At 46.2% G+C, this 23,680-nt stretch overlaps 1 protein-coding gene across 1 annotated transcript in view; it reads right to left on the bottom strand.

The window, feature by feature from the left end:
* Positions 1 to 23,461, bottom strand: part of LOC8037422 — an 88,528-nt gene extending 65,067 nt beyond the window's left edge. Inside the window, exons 1-6 of the mRNA XM_042293586.1 lie at positions 23,343 to 23,461; positions 22,343 to 22,403; positions 19,869 to 20,174; positions 16,168 to 16,371; positions 8,511 to 8,696; positions 1,881 to 2,045 (exon numbers count right to left, since the gene is read on the bottom strand). Coding sequence (XP_042149520.1) covers positions 1,881 to 2,045; positions 8,511 to 8,696; positions 16,168 to 16,371; positions 19,869 to 20,174; positions 22,343 to 22,403; positions 23,343 to 23,461 — 1,041 coding nt within the window. The remainder of the gene's footprint in view (positions 1 to 1,880; positions 2,046 to 8,510; positions 8,697 to 16,167; positions 16,372 to 19,868; positions 20,175 to 22,342; positions 22,404 to 23,342) is intronic.
* Between the last annotated feature and the right edge of the window lie 219 nt (positions 23,462 to 23,680).

Here is a 23,680-nt window from a genome sequence, read left to right on the forward strand (position 1 = left end):
TTCCACCCGATAGCTGTCAATCTCGCGCTCCAGAAAACGGTCTTTCATGTGCTCCCGGTGAAAGAGAAAAATAAGCGATGGGAACAAAATAGTTAGATGGCGTCACCGCAAGCAAAGCGCAAATGAAGGCACCCCACCCTCGAGTTACTTCGTGTGAACTTTGCTTAGGGTGGCAACATTGAAGCATTTTTGTTGCAAACGTTTTTTTACAGCGCAGATGTTAAGGGCTAACTTTTCCAAGATCGTGTCCATTTTCAAATTACCTGACGACCCAGAACTCTAGACAGCTACCGCCATCTATGAGCGACGGCGGCAACCTTTCGAGCGTTTCTACTCTGGTTTGACGACTTGCGGTGACCCATTACTTCATTCCCACCATAGTATAGCTTCGTTGGTCTTCCTTCTTGACGAGAGTGGAAAGGCTGAAGGTTTTTTTTTTCTTCTTTTTTTTTCTTGAACGCGGTAAAGAGAGTCACCCAGTGTGAGCTCTAGGGATTGGCAGTGCTATGGCGGATATTTGTTACCGGCTTATATTTTTCCCCCTCTGAACACGTGCCGTCAGAATCTGATGCAACAAAGAATGGCGTCACACTGTTCTATCAGCGCATAACGCAAGGCCGTTTAAATACCCCAGGTCTCGGTAAGACGTCAGGTTCTGCGACACCGGAAGAGGAGCTGAATCTTAGGTTACGTTCACATGAATACGATCGAAGCGAGAAGTGACAAATCGCACACAGCCTGCCTTCCTACTTCGGAATCTTCTACACGCCTGCTACCGATCAAGATAATCAAATTTTTATTCGATGCAATACCGTTGCATCCATGTAAATGGAGCTTCGACTCCCTTGCGCACCGACGCTGCCATTGTCGTCTGCTTTATGTCTGCTCAGTCTGCTCGCGAGATGGTGCACCTACGTTAAGTTTAGGCTACATCTGCTCTGAGCCTGTGGTCTGCTTCGTCTACCCACTGTCACGGCTGGCTTTCAATGCGATCGGAGCAGCAAGTGAAGTCTAGATGGGCATGCGAATTCTGATCTAAACGGAATGTAACTAACGCGTACTAGAAGCATGACTTCTGTGGCTTTCTCAGCCTGGGGCCACTCTCGGCATTCGTGCCTACGTCGCTTGATGTGCGCGCACTCTAAGCAGCGCTAAGATGCCTTGCTCTAGACGATGCTGCTGGCGCTGTTTCTTAAACGTCCGTCACACACTGACCTCCTTCTGGCCCGGTAAGTATCTGGCTCCAAATCTCCTCTGTTCGACATTGATTCAACGAACTTCGCCATGCTAATTTGGAGCACACGACCTCGTTTTGTCATGAAAAGGAAGTGACAACACGGTAGTCTTTTGCCTCAACTGAAGTTGCGTCAGTATACCGATCCACAATCTCTGGTGCTATATTGTAAATAATGATCACCAGCTCGACCGCACACTCACTGTTATTTAGGTCAGTAAATGGGCCTCGTGTAATTGTTCGGCAGACCACCGCGTTTCCAGGGCGTTCCCGTAATAACACGGTTGTTTGCCCCGTATTTATATGGAGAAGCCCATAAGTTGAGTTTCCTATATAACAGTGCAGGATTCCTCGTGAAAATTATCCACAGCGTAAGGCCTGAGACTGTGGTGCCGATGAAATTGAAAACTTTCAAGTTGGAACAATAAAAAGCCAGCAGTATGAGAACGCCGGGAGATTCGGGGGACAATATGTGGTCACGCCTACTTCTGTTATACAACGCTCCATATACGAAGAATACGAATGCCACCTCCGGCCCATTATATACTCCTTGACACAAAAGGGAGGCTGCTATGATAACTTTAAACAAAGTTTCAGTGAATACACAATACTATCACCACAATCTCAAGATGCGCATACGTCGAACCTCGAGCAACATGGTGAATTGCTTGTCGTCCAGGAGCCCTCCGTCGTGCAGTTCGTGCAGGGCGTCGAGCGCCTTGTTGAGGCACCTGCGGGCACACTGCCGTGTCTTGGTGGCCACCTCGATGTTGGGGTACTTCTGCTGGATATCCATCACGTTCTTCAGCGTCTGCACAGCGCACACATAAACCCCTTTTGAAACCCCATCGAGACACAATGGCGGTCGTTATTTCTTTGACGCGAAACTCGTAAGTGAATCAGACTCTTCGCCGACCGCTGTCGCAGCTCTCGTCCTTGGCATGAGCTGGGCCTAGTTCACGCCGAGCACTGAGGCCGCCGTTGTGTCCAGTAGAAGCTCAGAGAACTGGCGTAAAATGCGCACCAGCTAGTAGATACCAACCACATTTGGAAAAGCTCTAGTAAGACGAGGGAATTGACCAATCTCACTTATTGTTCGGCGCACGCGTCATGCCGACAGAGTTAGTTGAATAGAGGCAGGCGGCTTCAGCGTTTTTAGATTTATCAGTTGGCAAGCTCCACTGAAGAGGAGCGTTCAAAATCGGTCTGTTTACCTGCACGCGAGCAGGTACGAGCGGATAGCGTTCCTAGCGCCACCAGCGTCAACGCCTCCTCGGGCAAAAATGAAGGAGCGTTTAAGAACTACACTATTTTTGCGTCTGTTAGAGTCTAGCGCCGACAATAGACCTTACTCAGAGAAATATATAGGGGAACGTTCGGCCTTCTGGCCTTGCCTCGTTTACAGCTTGTCAACTACGCCACTGACACTCCACGCGAGCACCATGGCCACGCCCATTTCGCGATCTTCATGCCCAAGCGACGCGGGAGACCTATGCCCGTACGCTCCTGGCTTTTATAACTGCCTTCAGAGAGCGAGTGCTCGCTCTCCGGAAGAACGCTTCAAAGCAGCGACCTCGAGATGTCGTGCTTCTGGCGTTGACTACAGTCTTAGCCTAAGGGTGGACGGTGCATACCGCCAACGGAGGCGACGCTTTCACGAGCAACGGGAACATAATAGTTTTCGAACGGCGATTTGTTTTTTCTAACGTTTGCGCAAATTTTATGTTTAGCATAGAAACAAGAATTTAATCATTTTCCACCGCAGGCATGGTGCATTCTACGTTCCAGCGAATCCGCCGTTTCCGTCCATAGGCATGTTTTCTAAATCAGGTGGCGCGGGCGCGTCCGTAAGGCACGAACGTGTAATGCTTGCTTCGAGCGTAAAACGGCACTGCAGAGTTGAATCATACACGAGCATAGTCTCCTCTATACTCACAAAACCTAGCAATTCGCCGACGGAGCCATAAAGTGCCCGGTCGCAGATTTAGAGAGCGAGAATCTGGTAGCACAGAGCATCGAAGAGCCATTTTTTGGGAACCTAGACTTTAGCGCACAGCTTTTGCAGCGGCGAGGACCTGAAACACACACTTGTTCGCTCGGGAGAAGTATGTTTCGGCGTCTCACCGCAGCGGTGCGCCAGTCACGTGGTTCTCCTCTCATCCGTTGCCTGCCACTTCAACTTGTCCATTTCGGCAGCCGGTTATCGTGGCGATCTCCCAGGCTTCGTCGGTATATAGACGGTATATAGAAGGCCGCGATCTTTTACAAGCATCTGTCAGCAACTGTCTATGCGCGGTAACAGAGCTGAGTAAGGGGTATTGTTTGGAGCGGCAGGTCTCGGCGATCGGTGCTCGTGCGGCACTGTGTGTAGAAGATTTAAGCGGTGCAGTCGTCATGATAATAGAAAGTCCGGCACTTGCGCGTGCGCGCGGCGAACGCGCACTACTAGTACCCTAGTGATGCTAGTAGCAATTCGGCGGTGTCAACACCAGACCCGATGTATACCGCGCGGCTCACGCGGACAGCTTGGGTCCCATCACTACCCCCTTATCCTAGCATACATCGTAGCCAAGCGTCTAAAAGGGCTAAAAAGAAATTTAAATGAACAAAATAGTACGTCAGCTGGCGTATTCAGTGTACTACAGAAATAATAAGATTGATTTTGTAGCGTATTTGTGCTTGTTGTCATCATTCTAAATTTATATCTACACTAAAGAAAAGATTTGTTTTTATTAATTTTATTTACAATTACCCTCAAGGCCCCAAGGGGCATTATAGAGGGGAGTGGTTGGTTAGTACAGTTCTAAATTTCTCATTATCGTTGATGGTGACGATGTCATCGGGAAGGCCATTCCAGTCCACAATAGCTTCTGGTATGAGCGAATGTTGATGGGCTGCTGAAGTGGTCTTGGGACGGGCGATCTTGCATGAATAATCCACTCTTGCAGAATTATAGCTCGGCGGGCTGAGGAGAGCCTGTCGTAATGGTTCAGAATAGTAAATTTTATTGAGAAGGCAAAGATGGGAAATTCTGCGACGAACGGAAAGGTCAGGAAGAGTTTATTGAGATTTCATTGCAGTGACACTAGAAAAGCGAGAGTAATAAGAAAGAATAAATCAAGCAGCACGATTTTCAGCAGATTCGATTGCGTTGGTTAGAAAGGCCTGATGGGGGTGCCAGATAGCTGAAGCATACTCTAGTTTAAAGCGAACAAGCGTGACGTAAAGGAGACGTTTGAGGTTAGAAGGAGCAGACTTGAAATTGCGACGGATATAGCCAAGTGAGCGGTTTGAAGAGGATATTGTCTTGTCTACATGAACATTCCAGGACATATTAGTGTTTAGATGGACGCCAAGATACTTGTACTGTGGAGCGGTCTGAAGGGTAATGCCGTTGAGTGTTAAAGAGTTTAAGGGCTGGGAGGAGGAACGTGTGAAGCAGAGGTGCATGCATTTGTTAATATTGAGAGACATTTATATATTTGATATTCAGCAATTTTGTAAATGTCGTTCTGGAGTGCAATATGGTCGTCTGGGTCTTTTATTAGTCTATAAACAACACAGTCATGAGCGAAAGGACTAACAGAGGACGAGAGGTGAAGAGGGAGATCATTAATGTAGAGTAAAAAGAGTAAGGGCCCAAGCACGGTTCCCTGTGGAACACCGGAAGAAACGGGAGAGAAAGCGGAGGGCGTGCTGTTAGCGAAAACGAATTGAGAGCGATGAGTAAGGAATGATTCAACCCATTGAAGAACAGGAGGGTCCAGTTTTAGCGAACTAAGTTTAAAGAGAAGGCGATTGTGTGAAACTTCATCAAAAGCGTTGGCGAAATCAAGAAAAACAGCATTAGGTTGATAACCAGTGTCAAGATTTTTAAACAGGTCGTTAGTGAGAACAAGTAGGTGGGTCTCACAATACAGGTGTTTCCAGAAGCCATGCTGCGCGTTAGTGAAGAAGTTGCAGGAATCCAGGAAGTCAATCAGGTGCTTGTAGATGACGTGCTCGAGGATCTTGCAGGAGATGCAGGTGAGTGATATTGGCCGATAATTTAGTGGAGATGTTTTACTGCCGGACTTGTGGACCGGAATGACCTTACCAATTTTCCAGTCAGAAGGTAACACACGTGTATCCAGGGACTGCTGAAATATCTTTGTGAAGTAAAGGCCGGAGGCAAATTTAGTGTTACTTGGAACCTTCGCATTAATACCGTCTATGCCATATGATGAAGACATTCTGAGGGATTCTATCATGCTGATTACACTTTGAAAGTCTATAATAATAAGATACATTGGAAAATATTTTTTGTAGCAGGAGGAATCTCAGTAATGGGTGTAAAAACAGTGGAAGCACCAGAATATACCCTGTTTAGAATATTTGCACATTCACTATTCAATATATTATCACCAGAGCTAATCACTGGGTTGATTCCTGAGTGTGGTTTTTCTTTAACAAAGCTCCACAATTTTTTAGGGTTGTTTAGTAACACATTAGGTAGAGTGTGCTGAAAGAATGTGCGCTTACCGCCGAATTCAGAAACCTCACTCAAACTACACTCAAACTGAAGGGCCCCTCCATTTCCTCGAAGAAGGCGATCGCGAGGACGGATCCGTCCTCGCGATTGGCCAGCGCCGGCCCTCGCGCCTTCTTCGAGGAAATGGAGGGGCCCTTCAGTTTGAGTGTAGTTTGAGTGAGGTTTCTGAATTCGGCGGTTACACTCTCTCAACATACTTTTATATTCAGAAGAGCAAGTGGCATGCTTAGACCAAGCTTCTGGTGTATTTGCTTTTTTTAGCGTTCCGGAAAAATCTTTTCTGTTTGTTAGATACACGACGAAGGGAATCATTCTACCATGGCTTAGACGCGGTAGTTCGAATTGTTGCTCACGGTATGTATTTTTCAATAAGTTCACACAATTTGGTTTTAGAAGCTTGCCAATTTTCATCAGCGTTATGGCAGTCGAAGGTTTCATTAAAAAAAAATAGTCGTAGAGCTCAGAGTTCCTCATGTCATAGTTTCCCTTGTGGTACAAACGTATCTTTTTAGACAACGAATGAGAAGAGAGCCACATGACTGGCGCCCCGCTTCCGCGAGACGACGAAACACACTTCTTCCGAGCGAAGAAGTATGTGCCTGGTACTGGCCGTTGAAAAAGTTGTGATCTGACGCCCGGTCCCGCGCGGAGTAGCTCTTTGATAATCGTCAGTCGAGCTCCAAATCTGCGACCGGGCAATCTAAGGCTCTGTCGTCAAACTGCCAGGCTTTGTTAGTATAAAGAAGGCCATGGTAGATATTTTTGCATTGCTTATCACCCGGGTGAAAAATGCTGAGTCACTGAGCTTTGGGCGCATGAGCAGCGTCGGATATAGCGCGCATATAAGTCGATCTCTGCATAGGTATAGTGCCGGTGGTAGAAAACAAAGGTGACGAGCGTCATGACGAGGCACCTTTGGGGCGGCCTCATTGGCTGCACTTAACCGTAGTGTTGGCTGCAGTCAGACTTCGTGTGAAACGGAGTATAGCAACACAGTCTTGCGTCGAGGCCTATTTGATACCATAGTTATATTAGAGCGAAGCTGTTTATTGCTAGGGTTTCGAGTGCTTTTGGTGTGCCTCAACAAAAACTTAGGCGATGTCTACGCTCGCACCACCCTCTCTTTTCTGTCGTTCCAACCGCTTGCGTGCCTAGTTACCTTTCCTTCTCCGGGGTGGCGGTTCCGTCGCACGTGTCTACCTTCCGCCGGGTGGTGGTCTCGTCGCGCGTGTCTAGTTTCCTCAGGCTCCTCGGAGTGGCGACAGTCCTCGAAATGTGTGTGCCTACCTTTCGTCAGGGTGACCACCGATCAAGACAACAAATCTGTTCGTTCAGTTGTTCAAAATTCTCTGTCACGTCTGTGTTGTGTGCTAAACAGCTTCGCTGGTCATTCACCTTCACTGAGTAGAATGGCTCGCGATTTTCATTTGCTAGTAGATAATACCCTTTCCCATTTGTCTAGAGGGCGAAATACACTAAATATTAAGAATAAATCTTCCCCCCCCCCCCCCCCCCCCGTTACGTAAAGCCCTCTATTGGTATTTGAAGATTGAAATAAATAAAATACGCAGCAACTGGCATTGAACATTATGAACCGGATAGACACGAACCTTTTCTTGCGTGTGGCACTAATAAGTTGCGCGGCGAAACGAAAACAAGTTAAAGCAAGGGTGCAGGTGAGCTGGTTGAATATAGACGTTTTAACCCTTGAAGGTATGCGTATTAGAAAAAGTTACCAAGTTTTTTTAAACGTAAAACCCTCAAGAATAGACAAAATTTCCTCTAAGAATGACAGGTCAGCCTTTATAAACCAATCTGTGGAACGGTTAGATACCATTGTTGGCAGTTGGTTTAGGACTAGTAATCGTCATTTTAGAGCTGTGCGTGATATGAGAAAGGAATTATGTGACTCGGAGTTGGTTTGGAAATATGTGCTGTGTTTGTCCTCCTGTCCCCACTCTCTAGGATTCAAATGTCTACAAAAACAATATTTACCCGAGTGGGATAACGCTTACAATGAATTAAAGTAACATAAGATCGAAGTGTATTTGCATCTTGTCTCAATGAACGCGTGGAGTTTTAGTGCGTCGGAAACATTACGCGTTTCTTCGATTTAATAACTGCGTCGGCTAGCATTACCTATGAATACAGACTCATTTGGCTAACAAACACCGAACATTGAGTGCTAACCCATCTAGCACTGCCACCAGGTCAAGCGAATATTACCCCGCAGTGCCGCTTGCTCAGAAACGTGTTCCTTCCTGGTCACTTGCTGACGCTCACAGGTTAGAAAACCAGGCCTTCGCCCTGGTTGCTGCTTAAACCTATCTCCAAAGGAACAATATTTCGGCAGACACGGTGGTTCGTTGACGTCCCGTCGTATAACGTATTGCCACGTTACGTCCCAGTGTTAGGTGATACCACGTTGCGGGTCGCAGTGTCGCTGACGCTACGTCGTCACGAAACACCGTGACTTCCCGTTGACACGTCGTGCCGTCAAGTGACATCGCGACACGAGAGGTCACCTGCGCCTCAATATGACACCGTAACGTCACGTCTCCTGATGCCGAGGGTAGTGGCCAGTGCACAGTGTCATGCGGTTAATTTTTCTTCCTACTGTCACTGCTTATTGTGTGTTTGCTTCTGGTGGCACGGGTTGCTAAAGCGAGCTTAGCTCTAGCCTTCTCCCGTTACGTAGCGTTTGTACTATGATTTTTACGGCCTTCGGTGGAAGTTTGCTGTCACCTGGAGCTTGTTCTTGCTGCAGCTTCCCTTGATCTTGGTTGCGAGGTTAGAGGACTGCACGAAGCGGACCACCTTGTCTATGGCCTCATCCTCGGCCGTGATGTAGGCACAGCTCAAGTCGTACGCGTAGAACAGCTTGTGGTTTAGCACGCTGTCCAGCAGGTCCCAGAGCCAGACGAACAGGACCTGAGTCGGTTCCCGCCCGTCCCCACTATGTATATGTAGTCCACCGAACGCAATCTCGCAATAAAATTCCCTGGAACAAACTTTGCGCCTAATATAGCGTACTGAAATTTCTATGAAAGACGTGCATTAATAAGTTGGGCTAGTAGGTGTATCATTGCAAAAGGGTAAACAAATAAACATCGCGAAAAACGACTCGGACAGGGAAGGTCTAGACAGACAGAGCGCAGACTTTTAACTGTTGAAAGTCAGCGCATCGTTTCTGTGCACCTCTGTCCGCGTTGTTTTTCTTGATGAAAGGCGTATATTAAGAAAACATTTTACGACGTACAACTTCAAGGCGCAGCTTTCTTTTTGTAAAAAATTGTGATCCGCCACGGACAATGGGAGACGATGACGCAGAGAGCCGTGATAGAGAGAGTAGTTTGCCTAAATTTAAAACTGATTGTAACTGCTCTATCTTGTCACGTGGTGCGTAAATGTAACAGCTTGATAAGGGTCATGTGATATATAAAACACGTGTGCAATTCACAGTGAGAAGTGGGTTCTAAAGCACCAAGGGTCTGAAACTGCTCCAAAAGTCTTCGCCTGCATTCCTGCCTCCCTCTCTACCTGCTATCGCCGTGTAACCGAGCTTTCGGTTGCACGTCCAAAGATCCCCAGGTGGTCTAAATTAATCCTCAGTCGCCCGCTGGGGAGTGCCGGATGCCCGTCATTGTTTTGGCATGTAAAACTCCTAAGTTTGACATTCACCTGCTATCCTGCTCGCCACGCGAGAACTCACGCGTGCACCTGAAACGAATTCCCGCAGGATGTGCTCACCATTAAACGGTAAGCACTCTCATGGTTTGAGTTCTTTTATTCCTGAAACATGGGCTCTCCGAGCAAAGGAAATGCTTGTGGCGCTATCCCACGGTAGGAGGATCGAGCAAGCGACTACGTCGTCGGCTATCAACTAAATGCACCTTCTTCACGTACAAGTGTCGGGAGAGGGCACCATAAGCGCAATCCTCTGGAACTAGGACATTTGTGCCGTTTTCCGCCATTGTGCATATCAAGAATAGGTCTAATGTTTCGAAGTAAAATATCTAAGTCTTAAAATTGGCAAGGACAACTGATTCACGAAAAACACATGTTCCTGAAATATTCAGATCCCTTCGTGTAGGCGTAAATTGTTGCCCGGCGATTTAGAGCGAGCCTAAGCATTGAAGTCTCACTACATTAGCTAAACAATAAATCAGTCCTGGAAGAGAAACACCTGTGTTCGATGCAAAGGAGGACTAAGTGATCTCTGACTTTCACCCGAGAAAGACCCGACTGCTTTTTACGCTTCAATACGGAAATATATAAAAAAAAATAACTACACGCTTGAGCCCCACATGTGCCCACTACGATAAAATGATACCCTTGCAAGAACAGCGTTGCTTTTTTCCTTCCAGAGTGAGCATTTCATCAACTCTGGCGGACGAAAACGGGTAAAATACTTGCTTTAATTTTGAACATGGCAAACTGTACCAGAACTAGTTCCTTTTCTTATTAGTAGATGTCTGGCATAGAAAGCTGCAAACAGCACCTCTTCACTACCGGGTGTTGTAATTTTCTCGTTTACGTTTCTTTTAAAAAAGTCGTAAACAACTATACTAATCTGCTTTCTGAAGGTAAGTAATACGACCAGGGAGACACACTATAGGGAGCTAATCATCGCGATAAGTCAGATAGTTAACCAATTCTTTGTGAATTAACATTTTAGTTAGTGGAAACAAACATGTTTCCACAGCAGAAACTTGCTGAGTGTTATTAAAGACAGCTCAATCAGTACATTTTAGAAGAGCGGTGTTGAGCTAACGTTACCGCTCGTGCATCAGGCGCAAGGCTGGCTGTGCAAAAAAGCGGATGATAACACCACCCGCGTGCTTATCATTGGCGTTTCCACACCGCCAAAATTAAACCGGTTGCATAAGTGGTACCTTTAGCGCAAAACCACGTTTCCTACACGCTTCCCACCTCTTTAAACATTGTTGATTTCGTGGTTTTTAATGGGAAATTCTTCACTGTCTCATAGAGCGAGCCGACGTCATCAGTTTGAAGCGCGGAAAGGGCACCTAGCTTCCTGGATCCCACATGTCCCATTGGCTAAGGCGCGGCGACGATGTTGCCAATGGCTGGCGCGCGTCAGTTTCAATGACCGCCGCCAGATGGCGCTGCGTGTCCGTGCCGCCAGCGCGCCCATAAAACTAACTTCCGCTATCCCATGCCACAACGGGCCCCGCACCAATTAAAACGGGCACGTTGGCGCGCGCTCGGAGGCTTCTGCTTGTCTTGCCGCCGACCAACAAGCCGTCGCCTCCATCATCCACATCCTCAGCGGTGCTTCTACTCGTCTCGCCGCAGACAAACATGGCACCGCCTCTAGCATCCACATCGTCGGACATTCATATTTTTGCATTCACAACTCATAAGAAGTGCTTAGGTGTCTTCCGACTTTTGATTCCGCTCAGTCATTCCTGAATTTGTGCTGTGTGTTTATTTCCAGGAGTTAAAATGAATTACTAAAATTTAGGTATGTATTAGACTTATCGCGATTACTCTTCGTTTTGGCATGTATCCTGGCCGTATAAGTAAAGTTCTCAGACCGTATTCGTGTAGCTTTTACGAATTTTGTTTTTAAAGATGTCTGTGAAGCTTAAAAGGCATCTGAGTATTGAATCCAACTTTAGGGATTGCTTGTTCTCCCCAATTTTAAACAAAAACGATAAAGCGATGACCTACGTTTTGTTCGTTCTTGTTTATATATATTTTTAGCGACCCACCATCTGCTAGACGCCTCCTTAGTGGTTCACTTACATATAAATCCACGACGTAAGATTTCTACAACTGTATTTATTATAGTCAGAGCAGATGACCATAAATCTGTCAGAATAGCCTACCGCGAAACAAAACACAGTGTTCTACACCTTGATATTTTGCGTAGGGGAGGCGTATTTGTTTCCCAAAATCCTTTCACAAAAAATATGTCGTTGTTGCTGCAATATCGGACGCGCTAGCCAGCAATGAATGGTGCAGGAGGCTTTCGCTTTGCCTTACCTCACTTAAATCGCAAAGCATGAGCAATGACCATGTCGCATTTTTCAGATAGTATTTCGATTCTGGCCATTCCTAAGCCTAAATGAACGTGATAGCTGTCGGCATGGCAACGACTTTGGAAAGTGGATTGCTTGACTCAATCAGCACAGAAGTCTCGTTGAAATTTGCTTCCCAGTTTGAAAGAGGACGACGAAGTTCAGTCCTAGAAACGACAAGGAAGAAGTGAGCAGTGAAAGGCGGGCGGTATACACGAACTCAACTTTCCTACGTCACGCCGCGGTGGTGGCGCGTCGGGCGCTCTTCCGGTGTGGGGTGGTGGGCAGAAGTCGCGGTGCGAGACATGCATTCCTGCGTTCTTTTGGGAGAAACCAGACAAAAAACTTGCCTTCTCGTCAAAATGCTGTGACGGGGCTGTACCTAGAGAGTCTGGAAAGGTTTAAAGATCAGTTTTCATGTGTTTCTGCCCCCTCCGTTCGTCCGAGAACGTTGATAGTAGCCGTGACAAAAGCAAACCAGACGCTGTCGAACTACGAATGCTTGTGCGGTACACACTTTGTGCTCGCCAGATGTAGCTGTTGTGTTTCAATATGAACGAGAGAAAACCGCTAAGTTGTCTGGACCACCCGCGGGTTCAGTGCGTCTTCAAATTCACTCGGCCGCCTGATCGTTCGAACTTTCGTCTGCTCTTTCGAACTTGTCTGCTTATTGTCGTCTGCTGGTTCAAACAAAAGCGGCCCGTAGACTAAACTTTCACCCGGTTATTGCAACAAGAAGTAATTGCGGGCCTCAAAAGACATAAGTTGGCTCGGTGTAAACCGTAGATACAAGATGTTGATCACTGGTACCAGTGGCTATCCCCGACTTCTTACGCTTGATCTGTTTCCACTTCCGATTTTCAGTATCGACGTCGATCGTCGCCGCTACCTTCTACACTTTTGCAGTACGAGCGACGTTGCGGCGACCGAAAATGGCTAGAAGAATCTCATCATGGTTTTGGCGTCCATTCTGCGGCGTTCAAGCGAATGAATCGCCTCACGTCAAATTATTTACGCCAAGTTTAGCGGCGTAACGAACCTTGATAATTTCGCTCAGGCGATTGAAGTGGTAAGGCATTGCTATGAGGACGTAGAATCGACAATTCCAAGGCGAAAAAAAGTGTGCAGACTCACACAGACGCCGACAACGTGACATTCCAATGGTTTGCTGACGCGGGACGCTGTGCTTCTTGCCCGCACTCTATTGCGCATGCGTACGAACTGTCGTCTGCTCTTTCACACTTGTCTGCTTTTTGTCGTCAGCTCGTTCAAACGACAGCGGTCCGTAAACCAAAGGTTGACCCGGTAATTGCGATAGGAAGTAAGTGCAGGCCTCAAAGCACTTTTGAAGGTTGATTGGGGTAAGTAGGCTAAAGAGTAAACAGTAGATACAAGAAGATGTTGATAGTTGTTTCCAGTGGCCGTCATTGACTTGTAATGCCCGATTCTACTTGCGGTTTTCAGTATCGGCGTTTACCATCTGAGCTATGGTCACCGCTTTTGCAGCCCGAGCGACGTTGCGTCTGAAAATAGCGAGATGAATCTCATCGTGGGAGTCAGGCTTTAGCGCCCAATCTGCGGCGTCCACGTGAAATGAATCGCCGCAAGTCACATTATTCACGCAAAGTTTTGCGGTGTAACGAGCCTAGTTAATTTTGTTGAAGTAGTCAGACATCGCCAGGAAGACGTAGAATCAACAATTCCAACGCGAAAAAAAGCACGGCGACTCACACCGACGCCGACAACAACGCAATTCAATGGTTTGTTTATGGGCGACGGCGAGCTTCTTGCCCACCGTCCACTGCGCATGCGCGGCGCCAGTGGCGTCCGCTAGGGGCGCTCCGGTTTGTTTGTAAACATGAGTTGGTGTATACACCAGCAGCATCCTTGGCCAGCATCTAAGAACTGTATATAACACCATCATAAATTGGAAAACCTGTAATTCGGCTCGAGTGAAAATAGACCCATTAGTAAATTACCCAAGCATCGAGGGGAACACTGGAAGTGTAATTCTACGGTCCGCGCGCGCTGGCCTTCCTCTTCAAAGATTCGAAGTAAATATTCATAAGGCTTTGCCGAACGCGCGTGCAAGGCAAAATTTGTTTTAAACTTGTTGCTTTAGAACAATTACTACTGGAGACACCAGCACATACACCGCGTGTAACTACGCTCGTAGCATGCACCCCAGTGCTTGGAAAATTTAGAGAAAGGTCTATTGGGACGCTGTCTGCTTTTGTGTGCTATCAATACCAGGCCGATTGAGTCAAGTCAATGCAATCCACAATTATCGCGTTCATTTAGGCTTAGGAATGGCCAGAGTCAAAAGATTATCTAAAAAATGCGGCGAGGTCATTGCTCATGCTTTGCAATTTAAGTGAGGTAAGGCAAACCGAAAGCTTCCTGCACCATTCATTGCTGAGTAACGCGCCCGATATTGCAGCTACGACGACATTTTAGTTCCAAAGCGAGCGGCGCTCACTCACCGGGGCACCGCCATGTTTCCCCCGCATCCCTACCGAGCCAGTCACGTGATTTCAAGGTCCCCCTCCTAGGTGCTGCGGCTAACTTTAGTCGCGGTTAGCGCTTTCGAGCAAACGGCCCCAGGAGTTCACTTCTTTATCTCAATTTTCACTGGGTGCCATCACACATCAATGGCACTTCGAATGGTCACGGCTTTGGCGGTCGCCTGGCACCGTTCGGAGGGGGGAAGGGGGATCGACCGCACACGTCTGCACTCTAGCCCACTCTGCGTCCAGCCAATCACCAGTCGTGGAAGGTTATCACGCCAGCAACACTGACCACCCTCGGTATCCCATTCCGTCGCTTCAACCACCTCTACGCCGAACTCGTAGTATCGCAACATCGCTTGGAGCACGTCCTCTACTGTTGAGTTTAGGCTCCTATCACGCCCATGCGCGAAAAAAAAGTGATGCCGGGATGGGAACAAAGGACATTGCAGAAGCCGCAGCATCATATTTTAGTTGTCAAGACCCTTGCGGTTCGTGCTAGACGCCCAAGCAAAAATTACAAGCCTACGCAAATGTCGCTGTCATCGCCACCGTTCCGGCTACTGGCTGCTGAAGCTTCCCCGAAATGTCAGCAATTGGAGAGGGAAGTGCACTGTAGGCACGGCGCCGGCCACAAAACCTCTGTTTCTTCGACACCATCAGCATTGCGGTCGGCTTGCAGCATGGTGCTTCTATGACGTCATGAGGCAGAATTTGATGGACCAATTTTTAGAGCGCGGTAAACACAGCTGTCAGAGCCGCCTTAAAGTCACGATGGTATCGCCGCAATTGGGGAGGCTCCCTTGGGGACCTCATTTGCGTATTTTAATTGTTGCCATCTTTAGGATACTTATATAGATCGCCGGTGCAGGATGCGTAAGCGTACGAATAAGAGACGCTGTTAAGGCATCGTAATAAAGTACAAAATGCCCCCCCCCCCCAAAAAAAAAAAAAAAAATTACCAGATTTTTTTTTTTTTTTTTTACCGCAAAAATATATTATGCATTGCTTAACACTCATTCTCCGACAAAAGGTAGCGCAAGAGGTCACTACCATGCCAATGTTTCAGCCCGAACCGACACCTTATTCAGAAGTTATAAGTGATTTTCTGAAAATTTCAATGGAAAAATGGAGCTTATTTTTGCTCATTTTCGGTTTCTGGTGCCATAGGGCCGCATGTATTCGAAAACTTCGTCGGCCGCCATTTTCCCATTGTACTTTCAGAAAATCACTTATAACTTTTGAATAAGGTATCGGATTGGGCTGAAACTCTGCCATCTGGTTGTGACCTCTAGCGCCACATATGGGCAGAGAATGAGCGTTCCGCGATGCATAGTTTACTTTTGTTGTAAAAAAACCCTGTAAATTGTTTTAGAGCGCAGTTCTTAGGCGCCCGTTTCCGGCTTGAGCGGCGTCGTCGTCGCCGTCGGCGTAATCGCGCGGTGCGTTATGGAAAATGCCCCATAATGCACTGTGTGGGTAGGAGGATGAAGGAGGAGGGGGAGGGGAAAAGGACGAAGGGAGGGGGACGAGGGGGTGGAGAGGAGTAGAGGGAGGAGAAGGAAAGGAGGAGGAGGAGAGGGGGAAGGAGGGGGACGGGAGATGGAAGAGGGGGAGGAAGAAGAGGTTGACGAGGAGGAGGAAGGATGGGTATACCCTCCCCCAGTACCCTTCCCTCCTCCTCAAGAGCGCTCCAATTCGGCGTTGCAGGGTGTTGTAAACGTCGTTTATTTTTGCGACAACCTGTACAATTCGGCGAATTTGCCATGGTGTAAGGTCCATAAACAAGTAACTCAGTCCTATTAACAGCTAAAACGAGACAGGAAAGACTGCGAAGAGCGTACGTACGGCCCTCTTCTGAAGCGCCTTGAAACTCCTGATGAGCAGGAGGACGATGAAGCTGACCTGAAGGTAGAGGGCGTAGACTTTCTCGGTCAAGCTCGGCGTGACCAAGCTGATGAGCACGAACTCGGCCACGACGAGAAAGAAGAGAACCACGTCCATATGCTGCCATGCGTCCCGGCTGAGTGCGAACGTGCCCGTCGTGTACACCTACACGGAGGGTCGTCTGTCAAGGCAGGACTCGTGCACGCGCATTTGGAGTAGGCTCGTTCAATACCGCCTAAATTAGCTCTCTCAGTGCGTCATATCCCAACAGTCCCTTACGTAAAATTACGTTACACACATGACGTGACACCTTAAGTCGCAAAGTCACATACTTGGCGTGAAGCGATATTATGAAGTCACGTAACACCGCCTGCACGATCACGAGATGCCATGGCGTCACGTGACATCACAGTCCTCGACGATTCTTCGTGACGGTTTTCTCATAAAATTCGGCGGAGAAAACAAGTTCTGCGCTAAAGCGACGTACTGCAGATTTTATTGAGCAACGCGAGGGGAAATGGCGTGCGGCTGATCGCTCGACATATTCTCCTTAGCAGCCCTAGAGATTAGACCTCACAACGCCCCCAGCACAGATGCCGCGCGCCGTCATATTGAGAAGACTAAAATTATCAGGAGACAGCCGACGCCACGCCACTTCGGGAATGTGTTTTTTGTTTCTAATCTTTTAAGTTTTGCGGCGTCTATGACCAGAGTAGAAAAATGATCTCCATTGGGGATGTCTGTTTCCCTTGAAACAGTATAGATTTGTCGAAATTAAGATTCTTAATCGCCTTAACGATTCCACTATGAGGAAGTTTGAGGACGTGTGAAACATTCTAAATTATGGATGACGAGAAGTTGAATATTGGTGAAAGATAACTCATATTCGTGTCATTGCAAGCGTGGGTTTGGGCGGATGGGGAGGGTAGCAGAAAGACGCCGCTCCGGTATAAGAACTATCCATGTTGCAGTTCACTGTGGCCAAGCTATACAAGCACCAACAAACACTGTGAATGTAGATGCGCACGCTGCATGTGCTCGCATTGTCATACAAAGTGAATAGCTAAAATAAGGCATTGGTGAACGACCGTAGCATGTGAAATTTGCTTTAGAATATTGCTGCAAATAAAAACGTGACCACGGCGTGCGACTATACTGGCGACGTGCTCCGCTGTGCTCGTGTAATATAGTAATAAATGTATACCGCATGGGACAGCTTGATTAATAGATCGAAATACAGTGGCATTTTTTTAAAGATCACCAATTATTAAAAGAGGTATTATGTCATTTGTGTAGTAAACACAGCTGATCTAAACTATACAAGCGGAATTTTTAGAATACTATACAGTATATCCATTGTACATACTTCCATAACCTTTTCACAAGAAACATAGCTTTGTCTCAATCGAAGCTTGCAAAAAGTTTTGTTTCAAGTATGATGAAAACATTTCTCGTTGCATGTATCGTATACCAAAGTACCGGGAGTTACCGAGAAAAGAAAAACGCGTTCTTCGGCCCGTGTTAATAAGCCATGCCTTGCAGAAAGCTCAAACTCCGTGAGAATGTGACGCTAGCGGTTAGGGTAGAACACGAAACTATCGGAGCATGATGTTGCCTGGGTAAAAAGATAATTCGTATAAACGAAAATTCTCTGTATTACGCTGCAAGACATGAAACACCCTCCGCTAAATGTGCTCCGTGCAAGATACCTAGATGTTTCAGAAACAAGCTCCAGTAAAGAACCGCGCTCTATGACAGTCACACAACTTCAAGAGAAAAGAAACACCAAGAAAACGACAAGGAGCACAAGATGTAGTATTAAACTAATTGGTACAATTGAAAAAAAAAAAAAACTTGATGAGAAGTTAATCTTATGTATTTAGTTGAGATGCCGGTAGTGTCAGATGTGACGGTACGCGAACTTCGATGACAAATATCTAAAAGAAACAAGGCTGGCTTCCTAGAGCAGCGTCTCAGCTTAGACTGGGTAGAAGGAAGCACTGCAAGGGCTGGGGCGCGCGAGCGTCTTGATACGCGATTGGTGATCCGCTCAGCTCTGGCGCTGGCTTTGGCAGTACTTTCTTACCCCGAGTCTCAGCCAATATTTATCTTTTCTTTTTTTTCTTTTTTACGCAACAACTAGGACACGCAGGTGAAATTGCTTTTCTGTTCTTTACTTCAAAAGTGTCAGAAGGCAACTTCCACAATTTCATGAACGAAGTTCGGGAGTCGTTGCACACCCACTTTAAAGACACCGTTAAGGGTAAGAAAAGGAAGGGATATACGTGTGGCCGATAGTTTATAATGATGTCCTATTTTGTGCATGCACATAATCACAAAAAACAACCTGCAACATGTTTTGATGTGACTTTCAAAAACGATAATTACAGCTTCAGTTTAATTTACCTCAGCATTTTTTTTTTCACCAGTAAGCGACATTTCTACGCGATTTTACGCGATAGAATGGAATAAAACAATTTCAAAATATGGACGACAACTGTAATCTTCTGCCCCCCCCCCCCCCCCCCCCCCCCCCGCCACCCTACCACACGCAAGCCCGCTGTCACACACGCCCGCTGTCGCACACGCCGTCTCGCGAGCAGACGGCCGGAAGAGCTCACTGGCGCAGCGACCGCAAGTATTAACAGGGAGTTTTCGTAGACCGCCTTTCCTGCTTCGGGCTCAGCAACACTTCCTTTGATTTCCTTGCTCTCAAGACTCTGACTGACTGACCGCCTTTCCCCCTCCGCTAAGCCGTCCGCAACGAAGAAGCCGCTACTGCGCCAGCGCGCCGACGGCCTTGACTGTAGAGTTCGGGATATTGTAGTGGGCTGCGGAGGACGTTGCGGGACGGCGAAAACGATCTACGAAAACTCCCTAATTTATGTCAGCCTCAGGGTGCGCCGTGTGTGCGGAGCAAGGTGACAGGCGGCGCAGGTAGTATTCTGCGCCGGCCGGAGCACTGTTTCAGCTCATATTGTCCGCGGTAGTACCTTCGGATTATTTTTTAATGTTCCCGACTATTAGGGCAGACGTGATTATGACGCAAAAAACCTTGACCGAGTTGGAGAGCACTACTTCTGGGCATACAAAGACATATCTATAGGACGAAATATCGTCAATACACAATAAGAAAATGTTATATTTTTATATCGCTCATCGTATATAATACACCCCAAAACTTCAGTTGGTCGTACAGCACACTGATGTTAAACCGACGCTACAAACTTTCATGATCGGCTTGATAGCCGAGATGGACAACTCAAGAAATTAGGAAATGCAAATGTAACTGAGTGCAAAACAAGTGATCGGGGTTTCCTTGGCCAAACCGCAAAACCTAAGTGCTTTTTTGTAGTCGTTGATACGTTCTTTAGCTGTTCATGATCTTATAGCGCACCCTCATCAAGCCGTAAAAGTTGGGACGGTAAGTTCGACGTCCGTGCGCTGTACGTCGAACTTAAGTTTTCAGGTGTCATATATGTGACAGCGGGTGTAATGGCTGCACACTTTTTTAGAGTGCGCGGTGTCCTGCGAGATTTTGAGCCGTGAGAACATCATGTGTATCCTCCCTTTATGTGGTATTAGCTGTACACGTCTGCTGGCAGTGCTCGTCCTTTGGGTCTTTCTGCACACGAATCGCTGTGAAAAAGTAGTGACCGTACCACGATGAGTATCTCCATGGCGAAGAGGAGCACGTAGATGCCCTGCGAGGTGACGACCAGCGAGAGCACAACATCGGTCATTCGGTAGTTGGAGTAGACGGCGAGGCCGCTGAGTAGCAGCATGAAACCGATGGAAACGCTGCCGACGAGCACGTGGAACCAGCCCTGGGTGAGCGACGAGGACAGCATGTCCATGTCCATCCCCAGGTGCGTGGTGTCCGTGTCCTCCAGGATGCGCGTTGAGATCCGGCGGGAGCTGCGTTTCTCGATTACCTCAGTGCCGGCGAACCGTTGGACAAGGTCTTTCTGCAAAGCCAGTCGGTACCAGAGGGCGGTCCCCCAAAGAATGTTCCATGTTATTTTACTCACAATATAATTCTACACATCAAAATTCAACTACCACTGAAAATTCAAGTGACTACACCTAGGACTAACTTCTCTAAAGTTCTTTCCTTACAATTGGCTATTACTGAGTGGAACAACCTCCCGGAACCTATTGTGAGTATTCCAGAATGCAATAACTTCAGATCTGCCATTTCCTCTATCGTCACCATCTTGCGTCCTGTTTGCACGTGTCCACAAACATTCTAATATTTTTTGTTTGCTGTGTTGCTTTAGTGTTTAAATTTGCCCCCCCCCCCCCCCTCTTTTTTTATGTAAAGCCATCTGGTGGACATTGAAGGGTGAAATAAATGAAACGGATTGAAATGAATCCTCGAATGTTCAGTTTCGGCCCGAGTGTTTCGCTGGCTGTCCAAACAAGGTGCCAAAGGTTTAGAACGAACAATTAAATTAGGTTAAATGGTTCAAACCAATGGGAAGGAGCCCAATTTTCTCAGTGAATGCTTTAGATAATCGCTTGTACATTTTAAATAGGATAAAGGCTTTTCTTTTGTTCTTTTTCATTTAAGGGGGGCGGGGTGGGAGGTGGAATGCTGGGTGACCTATTAAGGGTGGAAGTGATATCTAAAAAGAGGAACTTTTAAATAAAATTAAGTGTATCCTCATACTATGCGCATAAGGCCGGGAGACGGGTAGAGTGTAATGATGTTGTTGATCATCGTGAGTTGCACGCCTATGCTACGTAAGATATTGGTCAAGAACTTAATAGGTTGGAATTCAAATCCAGGTTTTGCAAGGAATACTGAACCAAGGAATTTAGTGTCCATAATAAGTGGCGCACGTTCTTTCCACGAGCCAGCAGCCGCCGATGTGCGCGAGCACACGCAACAAAAATGACATCACAGACCTCCATTCGTGGTTGAGATGACAGTGAAATGTATGGGCTTCGGGCCAAAGGAGAATAAAGACAAGTTTTTCATCTACACAGTGTTGCCTGGTGTAAAAAGTAAGCGATGAATTGGTCTAACAAGCACGTAGCTTTCACTTGTAGAGATGAAAAGCCCATCTTTATTCTCCTTTGGCCCGAAGGCCATGCATTTCACTGTCCTCTTAAGCGCGAATGGAGGTCTTTGACGTCATTTTCGCTGTGTGTGCTCGCGCACACTGGCGGCTGCTGGCTCGTGGGAAGAACGTGCGCCACTTATTACGGGCACTAAATTCTTTGGTTCAGTGTACCTTTAAGCCACTTGTATAGGTGACACATGCTTACAAAAAGACACATTAAGAAAGAGGACACTTATGTAATAAGTTTGATTTAGTGTGGGTATTGTTGCAATCAATAATCGTTCGATAACGAACATTCAAAAACATTTTTTGGTGCAGATCTGTTGGAAACAGTCAAAAGTTTTGAGTGAAAAACTTTGTTATAATTTAACTATCAACATCACAATTTACTGTAATCATTACGCATGCATAAGTGAAAACAATTTATGATGCGCGATTCATATTGCAGCTTCGAAGGTGTTTAATTGTTCGGATAGACTAGCCTCACCCAATTGGTTCTATTAAACGTTCCCGATTTCCAGCTTGATACCAGTTTGATACCACAAAACTCTTCCTTACATATTTTCCATGTGATACCTGTTTGCGTATCGGTTTGACAAGAGCAAAAAAGGCTGTTTGGTAGTCATTTGCGAGAAGCGAAGTTATGCACGCCAGGTCAGTAAGAACCATCATATTGTTTGTCACATATTTGAAAAAAACTTGACAGGACGGACGAAGAGGGGGACAAACACAAAACATCTCAAACGCAGTAACTTACTTTTCAAATATTGTTTGTGTCGTCTTCTCTGTTTTATAATTTTTGATTGTCTTAGGATTGATATTTTTAAGTAATTTTTTGTTGTCTCTTCCAAGATAAAAACAAAATTGGCACTATTGAGGGGTTGTGTTAATTAGGTAAGTTACATAGAGAATATATTTGTGAATTTTAGAAATTTATTTTATATAACAAGACTGCAACCGAGGGGGTAAAAGCGGGAGCGGATTGTTTTATATAGATAAGGCGCCTCATATAGTCATGTTTCTGTTAAATACGGCAACTTAATTGCTCTAAAACGTGGGACACTCACCACAGCGTATATCCACCTTGGTACTGTAATATATTGCATCATCATTCCAATGTTGAGATACCTGAAACATAACACAGCGATTTCATGCGATGCTGAAGTTGCATCGGCAATTTTAAACTAATACATATTGATCTTGAACGCCTAAAAAACGAGCGACAGCTATAGCACTGGTCCTGTTTGTTTTATTTACTCATTCTTTAATCCAATAACCCACGTGACGTCAATTTGCCAGCTAGGTTTATCGGGGAAATTGATGTCACGTGAGCTCAACACCAATTCGGTTTTTCAGCTAAATTTAGCGGAGAAATTTTCGCTAAATTTAGCGGTTAATTTAGCGAAAATTTTCCGCTAAATGGGAGGGCAGCAGGAGAGGAGAAGATGAGGGTACAGAAGGGGATGAAAGGCGTGCCCTCTCCTACGTACCTTCCCCTCCTCCTCCTCAGGAGCTGCGCTCTAATTTGGCATACAGTTAATTCTAAACGTCTTTAATTTTTTGTTTCGAGCTTAGACAAGCATAATTTCCTCGATCATGATTATAAATCAGGGTAGTTACTGAAAGGTCATGTATTTAAGAATCTACTTCCTCTATGCCATAGCTTGTGCGTTTTTGTTTTCTTTGTGTAGCTCGTGTGCCGAAACTTTATAAATGATATTTCAAAAATATACCTTTCTAAAAAGATAATTGGTTCGAGTTTAATTTGGTTACAAGAGATTAAAGTTTTATATAAACAATAATAATTGTTATTACCCAGAGTTTTCTAAAGATCGGAGCGGAGTGGCTTTGGTCATTTGTATTTTGGATAAGCGCAATTCGTTGTTTTTAGCATGGGCAGGGTTTTCTTACTTGCTTATACGGGTGTCACCAATACTCAAAAATAGTAGTGAGAACGTAAATGAACTGTTTTAATATATAATTTCACTCTTATCCAGTGAGACAATAAATGTTTAAATCTGCAGATAAACCCACTAGATAATGTCTAAGCACTATGTTGAGACTTACCTCTCTCTCTCGAGTGGATACTGGAGCGCGGCCAACATTGTCATTTTGGTCCGCTTGTGAATCATCCCGTCCTCGTACTGTTTGTTGTAGCGCACCTGAACAAGAGGCACACCATTCATGCCGACGACCGTACGTAGACAGAGCTTGTCACCCAAGTTATGATCTGCTATGTAAAATCTAGCATATAACCTAGCTACGCTGTTGTTTCTCTCGTCATCGCTTTGTGCTATTCCCGAGTAGCAGAAGTCACGGGCACTTTTCACCATATAATATTCATCCCTATTACACACTGTGTGGCAAAAGATGGAAAATTCCAGGCAGCACACAGTAACATAGAT

Source organism: Ixodes scapularis, unplaced genomic scaffold, assembly GCF_016920785.2.
Source record: "Ixodes scapularis isolate PalLabHiFi unplaced genomic scaffold, ASM1692078v2 PGA_scaffold4__175_contigs__length_147842914, whole genome shotgun sequence".
NCBI classification, from domain to species: Eukaryota; Metazoa; Arthropoda; class Arachnida; order Ixodida; family Ixodidae; genus Ixodes; species Ixodes scapularis.